At 40.2% G+C, this 23308-nt stretch overlaps 1 protein-coding gene across 1 annotated transcript in view; it reads right to left on the reverse strand.

Moving 5' to 3' along the window:
- LOC310931072 (oxysterol-binding protein-related protein 5-like) overlaps window positions 1–23308 on the reverse strand; it is a 46902-nt gene that overhangs the window by 9261 nt on the left and 14333 nt on the right. Inside the window, exons 3-9 of the mRNA XM_083894158.1 lie at window positions 8792–8947; window positions 8456–8529; window positions 5650–5730; window positions 5237–5338; window positions 4803–5006; window positions 4326–4410; window positions 4049–4211 (exon numbers count right to left, since the gene is read on the reverse strand). Of these exons, the coding sequence (XP_083750284.1) occupies window positions 4049–4211; window positions 4326–4410; window positions 4803–5006; window positions 5237–5338; window positions 5650–5730; window positions 8456–8529; window positions 8792–8927 (845 nt within the window). The 5' untranslated portion in view covers window positions 8928–8947. The remainder of the gene's footprint in view (window positions 1–4048; window positions 4212–4325; window positions 4411–4802; window positions 5007–5236; window positions 5339–5649; window positions 5731–8455; window positions 8530–8791; window positions 8948–23308) is intronic.

Below are 23308 nucleotides of genomic sequence, written 5' to 3' on the forward strand. Positions count from 1 at the left end.
TTTTTTGGATACACTTCCTCACAGCTATGATGAGCAAATCTGTTGCATAAGATAACATCTGCAAAAAAAACAGGTTGACCTTCTTGTGGTGTCCCTAGTTTCACATTTCACATTTTGCGCACACATTCATAGATACAGTATGTGTATGTGCCAAACATACAAAGCCGAGGAACAAATAATCTGCAAATAAACTGCAGGTCACAGTGAGATTTTTAGCCCATTTTCTAGTCTTGAACACATCAAACACAGTACTTAGATGTGTCAGCAATTTAACAAACAAATTGTGGAGAAATGGAAATTAACAACAGCTTCTAAATGGTCAAAGAAAGGAGAAGTGGAAATCAGAGAAGGAGAAAGAGACAGGAAGGTAGATTGAAAAGCTGAAAAAAGGAAGATGATGTCTACACTTCTACAGCCATTTTAAAGTCATGAAAATGGACATCTGTGTATTCCAATGGAAGCAGCGCAAACATCCAAAAACATTCATTATAATATAGTATAATTATATATAATTAATAAGTCACATTCAACAAGACAGCCAGAAAAACAAAGCAGGTATTAATCATACACACTTAAAGGTTTTAAGGTAGATATTTGACAATAGTTGACAGTTTAGCTCCAAATTAAAAGATTTAACATCGTGGCAGGTTAAGACTCAAGAGGCTAAACTAAGGGTTAGAATTATGGTGACAATCAAGATAAAAGCCCACACAACAAACAAGAAGATCAATTTTCAAAACGCCTGAGGGCTCGACAGACCTGAAGAGTCACATTCCTACTGTACACCTTGGGTTAATAATCAAACTGCAATGTTTATAACCCATACACACCCTGGAACAGAGACAGCGTTCCTTACCTCAAAGATAAAGAGTATTTAGACTCCTAAACTCTTTTTCAGGAATCAAAACACCAGCAATAATGTTTGCAGTAAATCCAATCCTGTTCCTATCTCCTCTCCTCTCCAGTGAGGGGTAATCCTTGTTTTTAAATCTGACAACTTTCCTTTGTTTACTCTACTGACTAAAAAGAGTGCAGCGTTGCTTCCTCGACTCCCGGCACGCCTGCTTCCTGCAAGTGTGTATTTCTGTCACCGTGGAAGCGTCTGGTTTACATTCTACTCTTGTCTTCCTGCTCCTCTGCTAAGTCATGTGACCATATAGGCCGTTGTGAATGGCTGGGAGAGGAGCAATGGAGGAAGGGAGAATGCGTGACAGACGGTCAGAGAGGCGGTGCAGCCACAGAGAAGGTAATAAAAAAAGAGGAGCGGGGTGGAGAGGAAATGGAGGACTTATGTATGACATGCGCATTCAGGTGAAAAATTGGAAAATAACTGATGCATGAAAATACACAAAATGACCAGCAGAGTCACAAGAACAACTCATTATAACATTTATGACTAATAATACAATCGCTGTGTAATGTATGCCTGATCACATGAACATCACTAGAAGTAGGACTAGTTTAATACTTTCACCTTATTCATGCTTATGTATTTATTTTTAGTAGTGGTGCACATTCAGAGGCTTTAAATGCTATCCTGAGAGTGCAATGTTTAAAGAAGTACATTGTACTAAATAAATAAAAACTGTACTAAAATGTTATACACTACAGCAATACACTGCATCACTGTATAGCTAAACCACCACTAAAGCACAGATACGATCTTATAAACCCCTTCAGGGTATATGCAGGAATCCTGAAGTTAATTTCAACACCTTTTTAAGACCTTCTCAAAATATTTTAAGACCTTATCGCCACTTCAAGCCGTAATCAGCAAAACATATTTAGCTTACAATTAAATCTATAGAACAGAACCATACAAAGGAACTCATAAGCTGGAAAGGAACAAAGCTCGCAAAAATAAATGAAACCAAAGGCCAGGTTTATTAAAATAAACAACAGGTAACACCTTGACTCAAGTATTCATGATTTTGTGCAAAATAAACTCCAAAATGTATTATTTAGCAGCCAGGATGAGCGCGTTTGCTCTCGCAAGATGTGTAACGTCACATGTACACGTGCGACCTTGCAGGGCGAGCATACCTGCGAATTGTTGTTTTTAAAGCGGACCTAGACTGGAAGTTCCCATTAACTCTGTTTTTTTTATGTGTATCTGCGACATTACCTCGTTTATGTTCAAAAACAAACAGTTCAGCCACTGCTGAGAACGCTTTGATGTATTGTAATCTCGGGCTCAACGAGATCTCTGAAAAAACCCCTTCTGGTTACGTAACCGGCGGTTCTCCTGAACAGCGGATCCTCCTGCTCCGGGCACTAGTCCGGGCACATCCGGTTGCGTACATTGATCCGCAGAAGAAGAATAACGTCCGTTGTGGAGGTGTTCCACGAGCGACAGTGTCTTCTGACTCTGGGTCAAAATCATAAAAGGGACTGCGCCGGAGAGTCGTGACAAAAAAAAACAATGCTTTGATAATGAGTAGCAGTGCATCCACCGTTCCAGAGGGAGGAGCTGCACTTCTGAGAGCTGGTGTGCTAATTATGTCACTTACGGGTATTGGCCAATCACAAGACAGTTGGGAAGGCTCTACGCTAGCTGGCCAATCACAACACAGTCTTGTCTTCTGGGTGTGAGATTTCAGTCTGAAACACCGCGGCTGAGGAGCGCGTCAGTAAGGAGAGATTTCTATGGGTTCATTTACAGCAACTAGGAGGTTTTTGACCATCAAAACAAGTTAATGTATGTAAGTAGACATCCATAACTAACATGTATGTGCAACAGGACCACTCTATGTGAGCCGGGAGGAAAATAAATACATTCATGCCTACTTTTGGCAGTCAAACTCTACAGACAAGATTTAGGCTGAATCCCAATACCACCCCTTAGCCCTCCCCCTTCCCCTTACCCCTTTGTCAGAGTTCCCCTTGGCCCTCAAAACAGAGTTGAGGGAGCGAGGGGTACGAACGTTCCCCTAAGAAATGAGACACACCTCCATTACGTCATCACGTCGTCCGGACTTGACGCTCGCGGACTGTTACATCAACAAGCCGATGCGATGCTTGTTGATGTAACAATCCAAAAATGCCGTCCTCACAAGTAATGTCTGTTGCCTGGGCTATTTTTCTGTTTTTACGACTGTCAGCTGCTAACCAACGACATCGGCGGCGACGCTGTGAGGAGTGTTCACACACACAGTTACAGCGACTGCAGACCCGCTGCATTATCATAGCCACACACACACACACACACACACACACGGTGCAGAGGGAGAAAGCTGCTCGCAGACAGAGCGGAGGAGAGCGGGGACAGAATCTCCTGTTCTGTCCTGAAGACGTAACTGTGCACTCCGGCACTATTTGTTAATGTTAAAAAAAAATAGCGATAGCAGCTAGCTAACCACTTACGAAAGGAACGCCGGGATAGCATCGGCTACGACTAGCTAGTAATTCAAAACAAACTTGACTAGTGATTCAGAAACACCGTTGACAATTGAAGAAGACCACAATACAATCATTACACATGACTGTCGTGATTAAAATACTGAAAATACATTTGTGCGAGTCTTTAACGGCCAGCTTTCAAACTTCGCTGACAGGTGACGCGGCAGAAGCTGCGAAATTCCTCAAAGCCCTCCGTTCCAAGTGTGGTCCTGAGGAAGCTTCGTTTCGAGGGCTACGTAGCCCTACGGCTTGGCCCTACCCCTTAACCCTTATGAGAAATGAGACAGCACTACACCTCACATGAACGCGCAAAAACAAGGGGTAGGGGGAAGGGGGAGGGCTAAGGGGTGGTATTGGGATTCAGCCTTAATAACTCATGAAGTCGCAATTAAGACTTCCTAATACTTTTTAAGGGCCTTCATTTCACCAAAATTGATTTATCAACTCTTAATAATTTTTAAGACCCCGCAGACACCCTGCTATTTTATAAATGTGTAGCAATGCCAGCTCAAAACCTGTGTGATTGTGAACTGGTAAAAGCAACACCCTGAGAGTTAAGATTTCAAGCAATATAAATAAATGATGCATACAACATTATGTCTGACAGACTTTCTGTGTATGCAGCTGCATCTGTGTGTATTTTACTCACTGTAGCAACTCTGTGTCAGTGAGTGCCGTTGATTGCAGGAGGTGGAGTATATGGGAAGACTCTAACGACATGCTGATATCTCCCTCTCTCCCTGCTTTGGCTGTCAGCTTGGAGAGACTGGAACAACTTAGAGCCAACTCCAGAGCATCCATCCAGCACCGTCCTAGAGAGACAGAGACATTTTGGAGATGGTGACGAGTCATTATAATACATTTTGCAGTGAAAATAACTCCTTCCATGTACATGACTAATTGTGAAAACCACACTATAGACTCACCATCAGACTCTGAGGCAGCTCTGAAGATCAGATAGTTGCTGGGTAGAGGCTGCGTGATGGAGCCAACAGTCTCGCCTTTGGGGCCCTGAGCAAAATGGCAAAACAAAATGCAATTTTATTCCTAATGCTATTTCAGTTATATCATGCCAGCACAGATAAAGGAATATCTCAAGGGCCATGATGTAGCACTTTTTTTTATTTTATTTTTTATTTTTTTAAACCATTAGTCAGGGAAAACCAAAATAATAAATTTAAAAACAATGCTAAAAATGCTAACATTAGCAAAATAATTCAATAATTAATAATCGATTAGGATGACAAAATATTCATAGCTAAAACTGCTCTTGTTTTAATTTTGGAGAGCAAGTATATTATGCATTTTCCCAATATTACATTAATATTTAAGGTGCAAAGCTGTTTCTGTCCCAGTTTGACCAATGAGTTAGTTCGACCAGTGAGCCTCAAACCACGTCTGACCTTGACAGCCCAGATAGATTTGTCCAGTGGATGGTAGAGCTTGAAGCAGAAACCGTCCTTCTTTGAAGGTCTTTCGATCAGCTTGCATGCACTGAGCAGGATGGTGCCCACCCAGTGGTCTGTCTTGGTGGTCTTGTAAATCAGAAGAACACCGGGCTTCAGGGCACACCACAACTTGGTCCAACTCTTCAAAGAGCCACGGATCTAAAGAAAACCAAGAGATAAAAAGGAACAGAATGCTGTTGATTTACACTTGCATTTAACGATACATTAACTGAACACAGGCCATGTTTGTGTTTTGTAAGGTGAAGAGATTCAAAGATGCATAATTGTTCCAATTAATGAATACACTGATAAATCCAAAATGTGAATGGGAACTATTGAAAAAACAACTAGTCAGTAAACTACTGTTGAAAGAGACAGCATCCCTGCACCTTTAGCCAGTTGGACATGATGACAACACTGGGGTCCTTTAGTGCACTGAACAGTTCTTTAGCTGCCCGTTTCTTCTCCTGCCTGTAATTCTGTTTTTGGACCTGTGAAACAGAGACAAATGAATGAGTCATCAGTAAGAGTCAAAGTACTGGTCCATTGGTGCCACTAGGTGGGAGTAGAGTCAAACTAAATATCATTATTCATGGAGGCTCCTTGTTAACACTGGTTTTTAATAACACCATTTATTAATGTTTATTTAAACACATTTTTTTGGAAGGGTTCCCAAATTGCTTGTGTACATTTCACTTGCAGATTGACAGATATTTAAGAGCTAATTTATGCACACTTGCTAATAAATTCAACTGCAGAACCACAATCCTGACACTCATCTCAAAGAGGAAGGGACACGTACCTTCAGAGACTCCTTTCGGGCCAGCCTCTCTGTGGGGGAGGTGCAGGCCTCCTCAATACCATTGAACATTCTGGACTCAGACTGTGGGAAAGAACAGAGAAGATCAGACAGGATAAATAATCCATCCATCCATCCATTATCTACCGCTTTTTCCTCCACCAGAGGGTCACGGGGGGTGCTGTGCCTATAATTGCTACTACTACCGATATTGAGCTCCGGTGGCTGATCATGCAACCAAAGCAACGCCATTTTGGCAGGAAATGGCACTGTTCGTATCTGCTGACATGTATAACCGCTGGCATACATATCAAGGAATTTTGTCACGTAAATGGTCTCTCCACCAGCTGTATTCGTAAAAAGTAAAGATGGTGGATCACCATATATTTCGAGGATGGCAGAGGCGGATCACTACTATTAAAACACACTCAAAGCGAGCGTAGGAGATGGAGCGGTGGGAAACCCAAAGGCAACAGGTTCTGTTTGTAGTGACCACTTCTTATCAGGTACAGTTGTGAATCACGATTCACGGCTTCCCAGCCGGCAGTCAGGGTGAAAAAAAGTCATATTTTTATACTTCTTACTTCTTATGTTAAGCTGCATGTGCGTAGAGACATGCTATGACATTAATAAAACCTTTTATCACAGTTTAAGTTTCGCTTAAGTTACCTTTTAACTGCTGACTGTGAAGCTGCAAATCCTGATGCCAACTTCAGCGTTGTTACAGACTCCAACTCTTGTTTATTTTACATCCTTTTATTGTGACGCGTAAGCTTTCTCCGGTAGAATAAGGGAAAGTTTATCGGAAAGTTGAAGAGTAATGACTTCTTCGGCTGTTTCCATACTCATAAAAAGCACCCAGAATATTGTGAGGATCAGATTTAGTCTGTCAGGTTCTATGATGTACTGCTGCAATCTCTGTGGATTTAAAGTGCACAGTGAACTCATTGAAAACGTCACTGCGTACTGTTTTTCAGCTTTTCCTGCCAACATGGCACTGTGACCAAGCAGTCACTTGAAAACCAGATAGTAGAAATTTTTGTTTATAAAATGACCAAATGTAAAATATTGGGTTATGGTAGTCTAAAGGCATTAGTTGCTTGCTCATACTATTAAAATCAAATCATTTAACTTCAATTTCCTTTGCCACATTACACCTAATGTCCTGTGTGAGGTAGGTGGATGGCAATTTCGATTAATAAGGCAATATGGCAGTCAGTTGTGGTGTTTGAACTCATATCCTCAGTTGCAGGTTATCCTGTAATTTCACTGTGTTATACCTAATTATATACCCACTTCTTTTGTATGCTCCTTTTGTGAATGTCTTGGTTAAGGATGCAATGCTCTTTCGGCTAGAGATGTTAAAATATTTCATATCCATTATAAACTAAACTGATATTGAGAGGAACTGATTATAATTGAATTGACAATATTCTGACAATGACGTTATTTTGACAGGTTAAGCATTCTTTTAGTTTTCGTCTGGCTTTTATGGCTTTTATCTGAAACGGCTTTTATCTGACATGACAGAAAGGGGAGTGTTCTGCCGTCGTACTAGTTTGAGAACTGATAGTGACTGCAAGTTAAGCCTCACACATAAACAACATACACTGCAGCACGTTTTCATGTTAAACCCCGTTTATTATATTTGTGAAGCTTCCACTACCTAACACTACCAGCTCCAAACCAATGTGAATCAATAATATTTGGTGAGCCTACAAAGGCCCTCAGGTTTAGATTAGAACTACTGTCATGTATATACGACAACATGCCAGGATAAGACCGTGTTCAGTCTCTTATTGTACTATAAGGGCTTGTGTGATGGAACAGAGGGCAACAGGTCATAGATGCAGCTGTGCCACAGTGAGTCCACATATAAATAAGCACTTATGTGAGATGAGGCAAGACAAAATGACAAGAGGAGACGAGACGAGACAAGAGGACATTACCGTGTTGCCAATGGAAACAATTATTGGCTAGTCCTCATTAGTATGAGTAAAGAATGAAGACAGAGTTCAGTCCTAAAAGCATAAGCAAGACAGGCAGCACCGGAACAATAAAACTCTTATAAATGGCTTGTGGCGCTAAAGACACAGTTCCCACCATGGCCCTGAAATATGAACTCCCACAACGTTTACGTGGCTTTACTTCACAGGTGCAGTGTTTGAAGTTAGAATGTTAATTTTAAGTCAGTGAGTATAGATAGTGCTGTTCCTCCTAAAAAACAAAAAGTAATAGATCTGGTTTCTATTTCAGAGGTTCATTCATACATAATCAATTTCTAAATCAGGGTTTAACAAGATATTAAAACACTTATATGATTATTCCATTGGGGGTATACTGCATCAATTCATTGAAGTATGGTTTACATTTATCAGAGATATTCTTGGCAGTGTTTTTGAGTTATATTTAAGCCTGTGACCGCTAGTTGGTAGCAGGCCTTAAGCCATTTGACTCTTGTTCTCCATCCGCTTCTCACAAGATAAAGAAATTGTGTATATATATTTTTTTAAATGTATATAAAATTGTTATCGATTAACTCACCATATATTGCCTTGTTTTCAGTATCCCAATATAAAGCAATATATTATTTCATCAAATTTAGTTTTTTGCCAGTACACAGCCCTTTTTGTAAATGCCCTGACATTACACGACCTCCTCTACAACAAGGCCTCAACAACTGCAGATTTTTCCATCCATCCTCTCAATCAGAAGAAAAAAAAATCAAGGGCTAAGTGAGTCAGTCAGCCCCATGAGTCAGTCTCAGAGAACTGTTGAGGAGCTGCCCAACCAGAAATGGTGTTCTTACCTTACTGCCTGGTGATTGGGCAGGACTAAGTTCATTACTCAGCATGGAGAGACCGTTCCTGTCTGTTTCACTGCCTGGTGGGAACCCACAACACATGGTCACATACAAACATACTCAGTGAATAAACCTGCTGACAGTAAAAGCATGGCAGCCCCCAAAAGCAGCGAATGTGCAGCAGCTGAGGTTTTCATTGATTTGTATGGAATAAGTTCAGTACAATACAAATCAACATGTCATTTCACAGAAACTGGAATTGACCATCTGACATTGTTGAAATATCAGGGCTCGTCATTGTCACATATCCATGCGTCTGTGTTGAACTCTTTGGTCCTTTACCTGGGCTGAGGCTGTAGATGTCATTGTCTCCTCCATAGGACAGATTCCGAGTGAGGGAGCGGGGATCGATCTTGGGTGGGGAGGTGGCATTAGGACATAGAGAAAACCTCCGATGGAACAAATTCTCCTCCTTCATCCTGACAACCTGGTTTTCCTCTGCAGGAGAGAGATGCACAAAAGAAAACAACGGTTTGTGAGATATGGAAATAGGTTTTCAAACATCAAAGCGATGCATTAGTTCAGACTGACTGTAACATTAGATTTTACTACCATTTCAGTGAAGTGTATCTTCACTTGGATCTGATACTATTTGTTTACTTTCTCTGTGTGCTAGTCTTAACTCCTCCTTTGTACTGTACAACTGTCTGGACCACCACCCTTTCTCTCGTCTTCTACAATAACAAAGGCCTACTGTATGAAGACATGTCAGTCCACATAATGGCACTGTGCGTGGCAGTCACAAGCAGTTCAGAGTGCACATTGTTAGCGTAAACGACAGATAGAGGCTCTCACTAAGTCATGGTCTGCAGAGAGCCACTGTCCAAGACAATAACGCATTGCTTCACCACGACTCCATCCTCTCTGTCAGCCTGCAGCAACAAGCTTCCACCCACAAACAGCTCCACTCAAAGAAAGATAGTGCTGTTCTTCACTCATTCGCTATCGACTAAAATCCTATCGACTCCATGAGTACATGAGATGCACATCTCGGCACAGAAAAAGAGAAAATGCAGTTACTTCAGCTTCATGGGCTTACGCTGTTAGACTGATTAGCAGCTGTGTTGCATATCTACCGGTGGGTGGCCAGTGGCTGCAAAAAGAGGTAGTTCATTTGAATGGAGGGCTATGGGAAAATGAGCCGACTTCTTTTAACATTACTAAACATTTTCTTGAGGAGTTAATGTCCTCAATTGCTAGTTTCAGGTCTTCTTCAACAGAATATGTTGTCAGTTTTGTAAATGATGTTCCAGTTTAGAGGGAAAATAGATGATAGAGCACGGCACAGTGAGTGTACACCAGTGTGATCATACAACATGTGCCTGGTTGCTGAATTTCTAAAATCTTCAACGTGAACCTGGCCAAATCAGTTCTTCAAAACAGGAGTTTCAATTCTTATCGGTCAAAACTGATCGCCACATGCAAATATACTTGCTACATGTTGTCCAATTACTTATATATGTGCCCCTTTTGATCATCATAAGAGCCCACGGTTGGTGTAGTGGTTAGCACTCTTGCCTCTGCAGCAAGAAGACCTGGGTTCGAGCCTTGTTTGGGACAACTTCGGAACAAGGGCCTTTCTGCAAGGAGTTTGCATGTTCTCCCCGTGTGTGCGTGGGTTTTCTCCGGGTTCTCCGGCTTCCTCCCACAGTCCAAAAACATGCGATATGGGGATTAGGTGAATTGGTCACTCTAAATTGACCATAGGTGTGAGAGTGTGAGTGAATGGTTGTTTGTCTCTATATGTGGCCCTGCGATGGACTGGTAAACTGTCCAGGGTGTACCCCGGCAATCGCCCAATGTCTGCTGAGATAGGCACAGCACCCCCCGCGACCCTCTGGTGGAGGATAAAGCAGTAGATAATGGATGGATGGATGCATGATCATCATAATGCAGCTTAAACCAAACCCTATCATTAGGTGTTAATTAGTGAGGATGTATAGTAACATCTCTCTTCTCTTGAAATATTATAGCAGAAAGCCCACCTATATGTTTTCTCACATTTCCAATCGTTGTTAGCAACTGCTAAGGGTCACAACTGTTTCCATACAGATCATTATATTTGTTCAAACAAGTTTTGAGCCGATCACAGAAAATCCAAGCTGACATTAAAATACTGAGGTTAATGGAGTGTAGCTGTTACCACCTGGGACTGTCTGGACAGCCACACAGTGGTTTGATCAGATCAATATAATCCTATTCATTTTCTCTAAGTGCACAAACACACACGGTGGACAAGACACGCAGTACACAGAGCAGTCCTCGTTCACGACATCCGAGAACAGCGCGTTATATAAATTGATTGATAGAATGTTTTCACAGAGTGATTCATCTTTCTCCCACATTGTTCCATGTGATTTCAGGCAAGTGCAGTGTTTATACTGGTAATTGAAGTAAACATGTGGGCTGACAAAGGTTGTAAGTGGAAAAATGGCCACTGTGCGTGGTGCAGCGGGAGCTTTAATGGTTAACAAACTGCACCTTCCCCTTTAAAATAAATATATGTACATACAAAAGCACACTCGCATCCGTGTACTCATCAAACCACTCCCTGCTTCCCTGTGGTTTCTGCTCTGCCTCTGTGAATCATTCTCGCAACAGCTACAGACTCCCTTCTTGTGATTGCTCTTCACATCTCCTCTGTACATTTATTCCTCCTGCCCTCTACCATTATGTCCTTTCAGGGGCAGCAATGCACAGCCAAGATATAGAAGCAAAAATGGCAAATTAATGCTTTCACTAAAGAAGCCATATTTGTCCTTGTGGGGCAGGTCTATTAATAGCATTCTCTTGCAGCAGTGCATGTGTGTATGTGGAGCACACTGCTGAACCCTGAGAGAGGTGGAGGCTGCATGGAAAAGAGCTTGAGGCTCCAGCATTACACAATGGGCTGTCAAAGTGAACAGACAGACACATTCACATACACAGAACTAATATGATTTACTGTAAAAGCTCTCAAGCAGGTCAAAATGGGGCTAGACGTACACACTGACAAACCAATCACAGCTGGTTCTCACAGCTGCAGAGAGGTATTTATTGGGAGAGAGAGAGTCTATCAGAACATTATGCAGTCTGGACTGAGCATGGGTGTGGCAACCATGCCTACTTATGTTTTTGTGTTGAGAGTGAGCCCGTCAGACTGAGAGGAGAGGACACGCAGCTCGTGAGTGTGTCTTCCGTGCATACGTGACAGTCGGTGTGTGCCTGCCACGTTGCTGCAAACAGGGAGGATTACACATGCACATGATGCAGTGCCAAGGAGAACAGTAACAACACTCCTCTTCAACCAACCGATGAGTTGGCACTTTAATACACATTAATAAATGCACATAATGACTAAAACACACTGGAAGTTATACTTGAATGAGAGGTTGTGGTAAAATATGTTACATTTATTCACTTAAATGTCTACTGTTTGTGTTCATTTGACCCTGTGTACATCAATTTACTACTATGCATTCCTAGCTTCTCCAGCAGCCAATCGGAAAAAATGCTGCATGAAACATGCTGTGTGCATGGCACTGGTGCACTGGTTAGTATAGATCAATGTAAAATGTAATCAAAGCACAATTACAATTAAATGAAAACACAGTGAGAGATAAGCGAAAGCATATATTTGTAATAGTTTTGACTTTTTTTGATTTGGAGAAAAACAGAAACGCAAGATGCTATGTTCTATCCTAAATATTTTAAATACACGCTTTTATAGTCATACTGGTTTATATAATATAATAAGTGAGAAGAACCTTTCCAATGTGAAAACAAGGAGAAATTCAAGAATAAATGACCTTCTTATCCACACTTCCTAATCTGAGAACTCACTATGCACCCCACCTACAGTTTGCCCAACTATGCTAACATTTACTCCATCCGTGCTACACAGGCACTAGGCTAATATTTATCTACTGATGTGAATTTCTTGTGGAAGATAACACTAGGTTGGGCAACAGTTAAGGTTGCACTTGACCGGTCAATATCACACATTCCTATGTCACACATTAACCTCGATCTGTGAGGACGACTAAAACAACAACAACAAGTGACCCATGGACACTCCCCTCTGTGACAGCAGGACACATGGGGCACACTCGCTTTTAGCACTCTCTATAACAACTGGGAAGAAGAGAGAGGAAAACAGGGAGGTGACTGGAAAGAAGCGTGTTCTAACCTGTAAATTGGTGATATGCTTGACTGATTAAAAGTCTTTCTCAGGGACACAACAGGCTGCGCTTCACATCAAGTACTTCACAACATAATTTCTGCTCAATATCACCTTAGGAGACTCTGGTAGAGAGAATGTTTACTTAATTGACTGATACACCTATCATTGTAGCATGGGGTAAAATGATACCATGCTGGCTTTAGACAGCAGCACCAAATAAGGAAAATAATATTATTAATAATTTCCTTTGCATTTCTGTCTTCCAGACAAACCCTAAAACTGTGATTTACAAAATAAGTGGATAAATGGAATGTATATCTGGAGGAGAAGTGAAGCTTTTTCCAAAAACCCATCCCTTTTTAGATATATGCTAATTTGTACATCTGTGTACAAATGTACATCTCATTAAATATTAAATCAACATCTAACAAAACACCAGGACTGTATTTTAGGTGGAAAATATCATTCGGTGCTTAAATTTGCTGAAAAACTCCCATGTTCCATTATCAGAATCTCAATTAAATAAGATTATACAATATATTAGAGCTGCAACTAACGATTATTTTGTTATCGATTAATCTGTTGATTATTTTCTCGATGAATCGACGAATCGTTTGGTCCATAAAATGTCAGAAAATGTTAAAAAAACGTTGATCAGTGTTTGTCAAACCTGGAAATGACGATGTTCTTGAAAGTCTTGTTTTCTCCACAAACCGAAATGATTCAGTTTTAATGATTTCTTTGTTATGTGGAGTAAAGAAACAAAGGAAATACTCGCATTAAGAAGCTAAAACAATCAGAAATCTTGTTTAAATCATGAAAAAAGCTTCAAACCGATTAACGATTATCAAAATAGTTGCCGATTCACTTAGTAATCGATTAATAATCGATTCATCGTTTCAGCTCTACAATATATGTTTAGAGAAACTACACAATGCTCCTCCAACACACAACTGTTCAGATGACATCATAGTAAGTGATAGCCCAGTCCAAATATGGCCTTGAATTAAAAGTAGTATTTTGATTAAATGTTTGTGTTTATCTGCGTGTCTGGCTGCAGTAACGTGTTCAAATTGTGATAGAAAGTGTGAAAGCCTTGCAAGCATCAAGCCAGCTGTTCCTAATATGAGGGCACAGATTAAGTCCAGACACTCCCTCCCTAATTCCATCACTCTAACTATCCTCCACTCAGCACCCCCACTCTGTTAACACCCGTCTCCACTGACGACGAGACTAATGGATGGCCATGTGACCTAGATATACACCAATAGGCTGTCGCCAAGTACACTATGGTGATGTGTGTAAGTAATGAATGCACAGATTATGTAGAGAGAAGGATCACCCATATGTAAGATGTGCATTTCTTCTTTCTTTTCAGTGCAGTTCAGCCCCCACTTTTTCTACAGTCATCCTTTTCATCTGTACAATGTTCACTCCCCCCCAAAAATAATCATTGAATTCCTCATACATACTAGCACAGCATGTATAATTCCGCCATAATCATTCACAATACAAAAATGAATTTGATTTGAATGTCCTTACATAATTTAAGTTGGTGGGGAGTTTTTCCATAATATGCATGGTCATTAGGTAATGTACTGATTATTTCTTCATCGCATTGGCATCAATTAACAGCTTTTTACCAATCCAGCAGAGACACCATGACACATTTCCTTTTTTAATGTCCTAAAAGCTATAAAGAACAATGGAAAGCTGACTTGATTAAACTTAAACAAATTAAACAAACAAATTAAACTATGACAACTGTTGTCCTGATTAAAGCTATAGCAACTGTTACCGACTTACTAGAGAAAATGTTTGATAAAAAAAGCTAAACCTCTGCAACTGTATCTATTGCATCTAGGAGGACACATGCAGAAGGCAGAACTAGGTCTACAGTTACTGTTTTAAACAAGATGTGATTTTTTTCTGTGTGTGTGACACTCTGTGGGAGGATGTGTGGTTTAGAAGTTCTATTCTGAATCTTGTGGGAGGGCTGAAAGTATATTTTAAGGAACTCAGATGGAGAAAATGCCTTCCAGCCAGACTTCCCATTTGATCTCACTTAAAATAGAAAGCCTTTGTTCTGCGGGGACTGCGGTGGCCCATAACCGTGGTTCACTATAACTTTGCAAGGCCAACATTCACCCTGCTCTACCCAGGACACCCCTGCATGCTGCTGCAGTGCTGCTTCTACAGTATAGGTCTTTATATTTATTGTCTACACCGTCTTGCTGATCTAATGAAAGCAACTTAGCTGTAAAGAGTCTGGAAATGTTTTCAGAGATTCAGAGAAGTGCTCGCCCAGCTGTGAAAATAGCATAAGGGGAAGATAGGAGCTAAGGCTTTATTAGTAAAGCGGAGTGCCTTCACTATTCCCTAGCTTCACTTTAGACTAGCATGAGACAAAACCTCCTTCTAAACATATAATCAGAAGGTTTCTGTCAGGGAGAAGGGAAGAGCAATGTAAACATAGACTGTAAATGAGACACTGAATTACCTACAAGCAATAGAAAAGAGTGCAAAGACATTCCCTTGCTTTCTCCACTACCTGATACAAATGATCACATGCAGAAACAAACCATGCAGACATGCATGCTGAATTGAAAATCTACAAATACATACACCATTTAAATGTAATACAGTAATATTAATACATATTATCTAATAGCCAAAGTGAAGGAGTCAACCTAAATGAAAACAACTGCAGACAAAAAATGTTACATTCTTAAACAGTCACATTTGTTAATAATCTCCGAGCACAAAGAGCACATTTAAAGCGGACCTAGACCGGAAGTTCCTATTAATGCTGTTTTTTTAGTGTGTAACTGCGTCATTATCTTGTTTATGAAGCCCTGAAGTTGAAACAAACAGTTCAGCCACTGCTGAGAACGCGGTGTTTTATTGTAATCTCGGGCTCAGCGAGATCTCTGAAAATCCAGTTATAGTTACGTAAACAGCGGTTCTCCTGAACAGCGGATCGTCCTGCTCCGGGCACTAGTCCGGGCACATCAGGTTGCGTACATTGAACCGCAGAAGAAGAATAACGTCCATTGTGGAGGTGTTTCACGAGCGACAGTGTCTTCTGACTCTGGGTCTGACTCCGGGTCAAAGTCATAAAAGGGACTGCGGCGGGGAGATGTGAAGAAGCTATTTTTAAACACTGTTAAAACAATGTTTTGATAATGAGGAGCAGTGCATCCACCGTGCCAGAGGGGGGAGCTGCGCTTCTGAGACAGGATGTGCTGAATAGTACTGGCCAATCACAAGACTGTCTTCTGGGGGTGAAAGTTCACTCTGAAACATCGCGGCTGACGAACAGCGTCAGAAAAGAGGATTTCAATCGGCTCGTTTACAGCAACTAGGAGGTTTTTGGCCACAAAAACAAGTTAATGTATGTAAGTAGACCTCCATAACTAACATATATGTGCAACAGGACCACTCTATGTGACCTTTAAATCTAACTCTAAAAATGGCCTCCCACTGAAGCCTACTCACTAAATCTTAACAGTCTTGAAATGAAGAACAATTCTACTTATTACACTTCAGACTTGTCATTGAAGATATATCGTGAAGGATTTGTTTCACTTTTTTTTCACACATTTTTTTTCAGAAAATATGTGAAATGGGGAGCAGGTCCCTTGTCACACAGGAGCCGTGTTTGACCCGACAGCCCGAGCCAGCTGGCTGTCTATACGTTTGGTTCCAGGCCAGAGTGGCTGAGTGTGAGAACCAGCCTAAGGCAAGCCTAGCAAGGCTGAGCTGTCGGAGAAAGGCCCTGCATTCGTGCCAAGTAGGGCCCCTTTGTTTACATGAAAATGCAACAAGGATACGTGTATACATGTATATAAATGCAAAGAGACGCCAGCTGAACATTTTAAACATTAAAGGGTCTTAGTCCTTCACTTTGAGAGGCTGTAATTTTAACTCACACCAACAAACCCTCTCATTTCTCTTCTTGGATGATCAAGGACACCCATTGAGCAGCTCCACTTTGGCACCAGAGAGGTTTTTTTTGATGTTGGTGGAGTGAACCAGATGCAGAAACTGTTATTTGAACATGTTCTCTTTCGTAAATGTGTTTTAAGAGATTTAAGGGAGAGAGATGCTGTTCTCTGCTTCCTGCCCAAGGGCAATAGATGAAATTTAGTTTAAAGCTAACTGTGATGCAGCCATGAAGCCGTGCAGTTAACTAAACTTAAGTAAAACTAAATTACATTGAATTCAATGAATTACTTATGTTTTCTATGTTGCGTCCGTACTTCTACTAATAATAATTTCCAGCATTCTGTACACTTAGAGGTGTAATGCTGCCCCCCACAGTCGTAGTCTACTTTCAGCTTCCTCTCCAATTTCAGCAGTCTTTATTCGATTCAATTTCCACTGTAGAGCTTTGGTTTTCTTCTTCTCTGGGCAAGATGTTTTGCATGCTCTCTGCTTGCTCTGCAAAGTGCTACTAGCTGCTTTCTGGTAGGGTGGTGCAACAGACATCGTCTTAGGGTGAATTTACTGTAAGCTTTCACTGTGTATATGTTTAACAACATAACAGGGCTTTACTGAAAGAGACCCAAGAGACATGGGTGCCATGACAAAAATGCTCCAGGCTTGTAGAAGGCTGAAAATAGAATGTGTCTTAGCAACTAAGGCTACAACAATGAAGTGATTAATTGATTCCTAAATTAAACCCCAACTATTTTGATGATCGATTTGAGCGTTGTTGTTTTTTATAAATAATCCAAATTCTCTTCAATGTGAACATTTTCTGGTTTCTTTGCTCCATATAACATTGAAACCATTAAAGCTGAATATTTTTAGTTTGTGGATAAATTAAGAGAAAATCATCATTTTGAGGTTTGGGAAACCTCATTGATGAACGTTTTTTTTAAATTTCTGACATTTTATGGACAAACAATTAAACAAATAATGAAGGAAATAGTTGTTATGAGCAGCCCTGTTAGTAACACCTAACTGTATTCCAAAGCATTCATTTATGTATGAAAATCAAATATAAACTGCTAGCGTCACACAAGGCAATCCAGAAAATTCTACTTCACCTTAAGCTCTACTGTAAATGCCACTACTGCATTCTAATCCCGTAGCAGACAAAGTCAATGCATGAAAAATCAATCTATTGGCCAACATCACTCATCACATTCCACATTGAATATTATATAGCAGGTATGCAAATTGGATTCCTATTCTACTTCAAGTAACTGCAGCCATTCTAAGGTCCTGGTAGAGCTAAAAAACCTATCTGGGGTAAAAGGGAACTAATAGGGTGGAGAGTTTGCAGCAAAAGGTGCATAGTGTTGACACAAAGAAGAAAGGAGGAGAACATTAGCTTGTGTTTAATTAAGCCAATGCAGGGTATAGACTGGACCAAGTGTGGTTATCAGAAGAGTGAGTGTGGAAAAGTCGGCTACTGAGTCTGCCAGCAGAGGCCATGAGGCTGCCCATCCTGAGTGGACAGAGATGGGGTCATTAATCAAGGCATAAATGATAACAAGGTGTCATATAAATGATCTTAATTAATGATGCTATGCAAAGAGCCAGAGGGTGGGAGGCTATTACAGACTCCTCCATCTGAAATATCCTAGTTAATTATGGCTACCTGTCAAACAAGAAATAATTCGTTTATTGAATTTGACATAAAATTTGATGGGAAACTTAGGGAAATAATCCCTACATATTGTTCAAAATGGAGGTGGTAGTAATTCACAGTTTTGGGAATTATTAATCTTATGACGAAAAATGCGACTGACACTGAACCCAGAGAACGCAATGCTGCAGAAATTAGCAAAACAATATAGAACGGCAATAAACATGAATCAAAGTCTGCATTATTACAATCATCCAATCATACAAAAAGTTGAGGGGTGAGGAGTATTTTCAGGGAATAGTCAATTCAACAAAAACATTGTAAAGCTGAACTGACAAAATATTTAAAACATCTCCCTCTGTGGAATTGTTTAAAGCTACATGGCAATTTTCACTACTGTACTATTTAATCTAATCATTTTCCTAATGTGTCGTTTCATTAACGTTTAGGTTCAATCTAGCCATCAAATCCCTGCAATGCTTTTTAGAATCCAACTTTTACAGCAGTAAGTACAATATTATCGACAACCTGACCCCACTTTATAGCATTAGCAGGAATCACCTTCAGAAAATAAATGAGATCCAAGAGCTGACACCCTACTTCTACCTGCGATATCAGCATGGGATTCCCTCTCAGTGAGGAACAACAAGACGGGGAACAAACTGGCTTCACACCAGCTCATGCCTCTCTTATCTGGGAATAAAAAAAAAAACCTTCAAAAACAAACAGAAAAAGCAGGCCAACTGTTCTAGGTTGGACTGCTGAGCACTCTCACAGTCACAGACAAACTGCTACTGTGAGACTTGCTCACGATGTATAAAACATTTAATCGGGTCAAACTGCTGAGAATGCAAGTTCTGTGCTTTGTCCCAGCAGTCACTTGATAGTCGTGTCACAAGCGAGCAAAGAAACTAAATGAACATAATGTAATGAGGCTAGACTATTTCTGTAGGTCTGGTGAGTGAACAGCCCCTATTCTCCACTTACACTCTAGTCAGGATGAACTACACTCAGGTTTTCCCAGCATTTCATCTTTAATAAAGAGCCTTCATTATAGAACAGCTTTAAAAGAACAGCTTTTCACTATGTATTAGTGTTTATCAGCAGCTGCTCGATTTGCCAGTAAATATGAGGTTACAATACAGCACTGCAACTGGATCAACAGATCAGGAATGGAGCAAAGCACTGACAGATTATATTATATTACTACAAGGAAATATATTTAAAAATCAATACTTCATCAAAGAAGTACAGATAGATAATAAGTTGAAAACAATTTAGTAACCTCACTAACCACAAACAAATACTACTTATAGCACAGGCCTGAGGAGTCTGTTTGAACTTATTCAGCATTAATCATAATCCGTTTGGATCACAACATGAACTAAATGGAAAGCATGGTATAAATAAACATACTGTGCACCCCTGAAATTTCAGAACCCAACAGCAGATCCCAGGCAATTCAGTGACAGACACATGAACTTATCTGAAACAGGATCTCAATCATCCACACAACTCAGTGTTTTTATATTTGCTAATTTTTCCCAGGTGGTAGTACCTGTCTTGCAAACAGTCACATTTTTGTTTACCTTGGGTTGTGCTCTTCCCTTAGGAAACTGAAGTGAACATTTCCATGGTTGCATGTTTTGTTTGACATCTGTATGCTGTTCTAAAAAGAACTAATGGTACTAACCGGCTCCCATGCATCATTAATATACAGCGAGAGTCTCACATTAAGCACAAAGGTGGTTAAAACCACTCCAACCATCAGGAACCCGATGAGTAAACAACAACTTCACTCTGGCTCACTCAGTGTTGACCTCATTAAACTATACTTTGCTTTGCTGATCAAAAGAGGATGCTGGGTAGTCTACTTTGTGTGAGTGTGTTCAGCAATACTAATAACAATTGATATTTAGCATATTAACACTACTGTTAATTTATTCTCATGGCAACCCATTTAGATATTCTTTTGTATGATTGTGTGACCGTCTACCGACTACTCTTTCATAAACTAGCTGCAGACTTACGTATGGTCTGTACTAATTCAGATTATGGTCTATAGATCTCATTATTCTGTCAGTACAGCAAGTAATTCATTCATTAAATGATAATGAATGAATTACTTGGGAGGATTAAACATTGAAAGGGGACCAGGTTTGCTATTAAACAAAATTTCACTATTTGGGTTTTGTTTTGTTATTTAGTTCTACAACAATATGAACAAAAAAGTGAATAAGCCTTTAAATGTTTGAACACGTTTCTGTTGTGTGACCAAATTATCTCTGCGAAGGAGTTTTCAATTTTGGCAACCTTAGTCTGTCTGTTCAGAAAAAAGAAGAAATGTCACTCAAAAAAGATACAATTCTGGGGAAGGAGATTAAGGCTCAAGTTAAGCACATATTAGATTATAGTTAACTTTTGCATGATAGGAGAACATATTGATACTGTCGGAAACCAAACTGAGCAACCTTGGTGAAGGTTTGTACTCTTTGTGCTTTCTCCTGTACCAAGATGTAAGTCTTGTAGATGTGCAAGTCAAAGTGAAACACATAATGGTAATATTTCGGTATTTAGGTGAGCATCTACTATATGATAGTATAGTATATGATTTTATCATGCATTCTGATAAATAGATCTGGCAGTAAGTTGACTGTGGTAAATTTCCATAACAGGGATAAATGTAAATTTGATGCGAGTGCAAATGCTTACCAAAATGTAAGGTTAAGATATTTAAGTTTATTGAAGTAATTTCAAGTTAATTCAAAGCAGGGGTTCTCAAAGTTATGATACCTGAGGGCCAATTTAGGAACCCAACATTGGACTGAGGGCCGCCGAAGGAAGAAAAACGAAAAAAAAAAAAAGAAGAAATCCCATTTGTAATAACTTTAATGACCAGATTACCAGACAGCGTTAAGTAATATAAGCGTTAATATAATGTAATTTAAGCATTAATATAATAACACTTCATAATTTACTAGGTAATTACCCAGTATTTTGGCCATTGTTCGTACCTTACCAAGTACCAATACCAAGTAACACATTTCTGTTACCATATATTAACTGGGTAAATAGCTAGTAGGGCTGAACGATATATCGCATTTGCGATAATATCGCGATATGATCAAGTGCAATTTTCTAACCGCAAAGGCTGCGATTATACGCTGTTCACGTGACATGCGCGTGTAAAACATGTGATATAAATATAATGAACGAGATCGTCTAACCACAGACGCTGCACTCTGGTCACATGCAGGCTCCCTGCGCTCTCACATGCGCGCGTTGCGGAGGACGAGTCACGGCCCGTTTTTGTGAATGGAATAGGTGAGGGCGGGTCGGTAAGGTGACTATGGAGCTTCGGCCGCTGTCCGAACAGCTGTTCAGTGACTGTGCGTGTCCAAGCGTGTGTGTGTGCGCGTGTCGTGCGAACGAGCTTGCGCTAATGTTAAGAACGGGGGTGGACACAACAATAAGCAGTCTACACGATTGAAGACGGCATCTCACCCAGTCAAGATCCTACACAACAAGCGCAGGTTCAAAAACCTGAGTCGTCTGGAGACACATCTGTGCCAGCGGAGAGTTTCTCTCTGCTCCGTTTTTTTTTTACCCTCATTTTTATTATCGCTGCTTTGATGTTCAATAATGGACAGTTTTTGAGCCTAAAACGACGTAGTACACTGTAGAATAGTTAGTTTCCACCCCGCATTGCTGCGGTTGCTGCTGCTGTAAAAAAAATATGTATATATATATATATATATATATATATATATATGACTTTAATGTAATATAGTATTGGCCATACTTATGATGTATTGCTTGTCCCTGTTTAATAATACAGAAGATTAAGACCTTTAAAAAATAATCGCATCGCAATCGCAATATTGGCACGAAAAATCGCAATTAGATTATTTTCCATAATCGTTCAGCCCTAGTATCCAGTAATGTCCAATAAACATTTAACAAGCTTAGTAGCTCCTGGATTAAAACTATCAAGTGTAATTCATTGCGGGCCGCCAAAAATGTTTCTGCGGGCCGCCATTGGCCCCCGGGCCGCACTTTGAGAACCAATGATTTAAAGCATACAGTATGTTTATACTATACTATAATGACATATATTGCAAAGGCAGAGTAACAGGACATTTGAGAGAAATATATTTTTTAAATTCCATTCCCAATGAGTGGGCACAACGATGTGTGCACAGTTCTAAGGCTTATAAAAAAAAAAGGAACTCAAGAGATAAGGGAGCTATGTAACCAGTCATTCAATCAGTTGAGGAAAATACACTGTCAAGAATTTGATGAGGGCAGCCAGGGCTGCCGCTGCAGGGTACAGGACATTTTTGCCTGGTTAATGTGTAATTTGCTGTTAAACCTCATACGTCTTCATTTTGCACACGCCAAGATAAAACAGCTTGTGCAAGGTTGAATCCAAACACTTCCTAACTGATAAAAGGTAGGCAAGTGCTGCTTCACAGCGTCAACAGTGCAGCCAGCTACCATGATAGGACCGTTTCTGAAGTAAGCACAACACCATTCTGGGATGCCAAAAGTACAGACTGCAAGCTATTGTGTCATTACTACTACAGATTTAATGTGGAGGAATCACATTTAATTTGTGAACAGTAGGGGATACATTCATCGAACTCAAAGAACACAGGGTTTTTCGATCATTATACCCAATTCACAAACGTGCTAACAGCTGTTTGTCTGAGAAACTAAAATACAGAGTAAAAAGGAGCCAAAAAAAAAGACAATTGACTAGTCATTAGACTTACTTTCTGCTACTGTATGAAAGATCAATATGTACTCCAGACAAACTGCCAATTTACTTATCTCGCTGAAGAATCCTTCTGTGGCCAACTGTCATTGTAAAACCTCAAATATTTACTCCCATCTAACTCAAATTAACCAGACACACCCTGTACACGGCTGAGGTCTGTCAGTGTCTTTTAGTGCTGCCTTCTCTCTGAGACTTGCAATGACACACACAGTTGCTCACATAAACTTGCAGAAGCCACCAAAACAGATCTTAGTGTCA

This window comes from Microchirus variegatus, assembly GCF_963457635.1.
Source record: "Microchirus variegatus genome assembly, chromosome: 8".
Lineage (NCBI taxonomy): Eukaryota > Metazoa > Chordata > Actinopteri > Pleuronectiformes > Soleidae > Microchirus > Microchirus variegatus.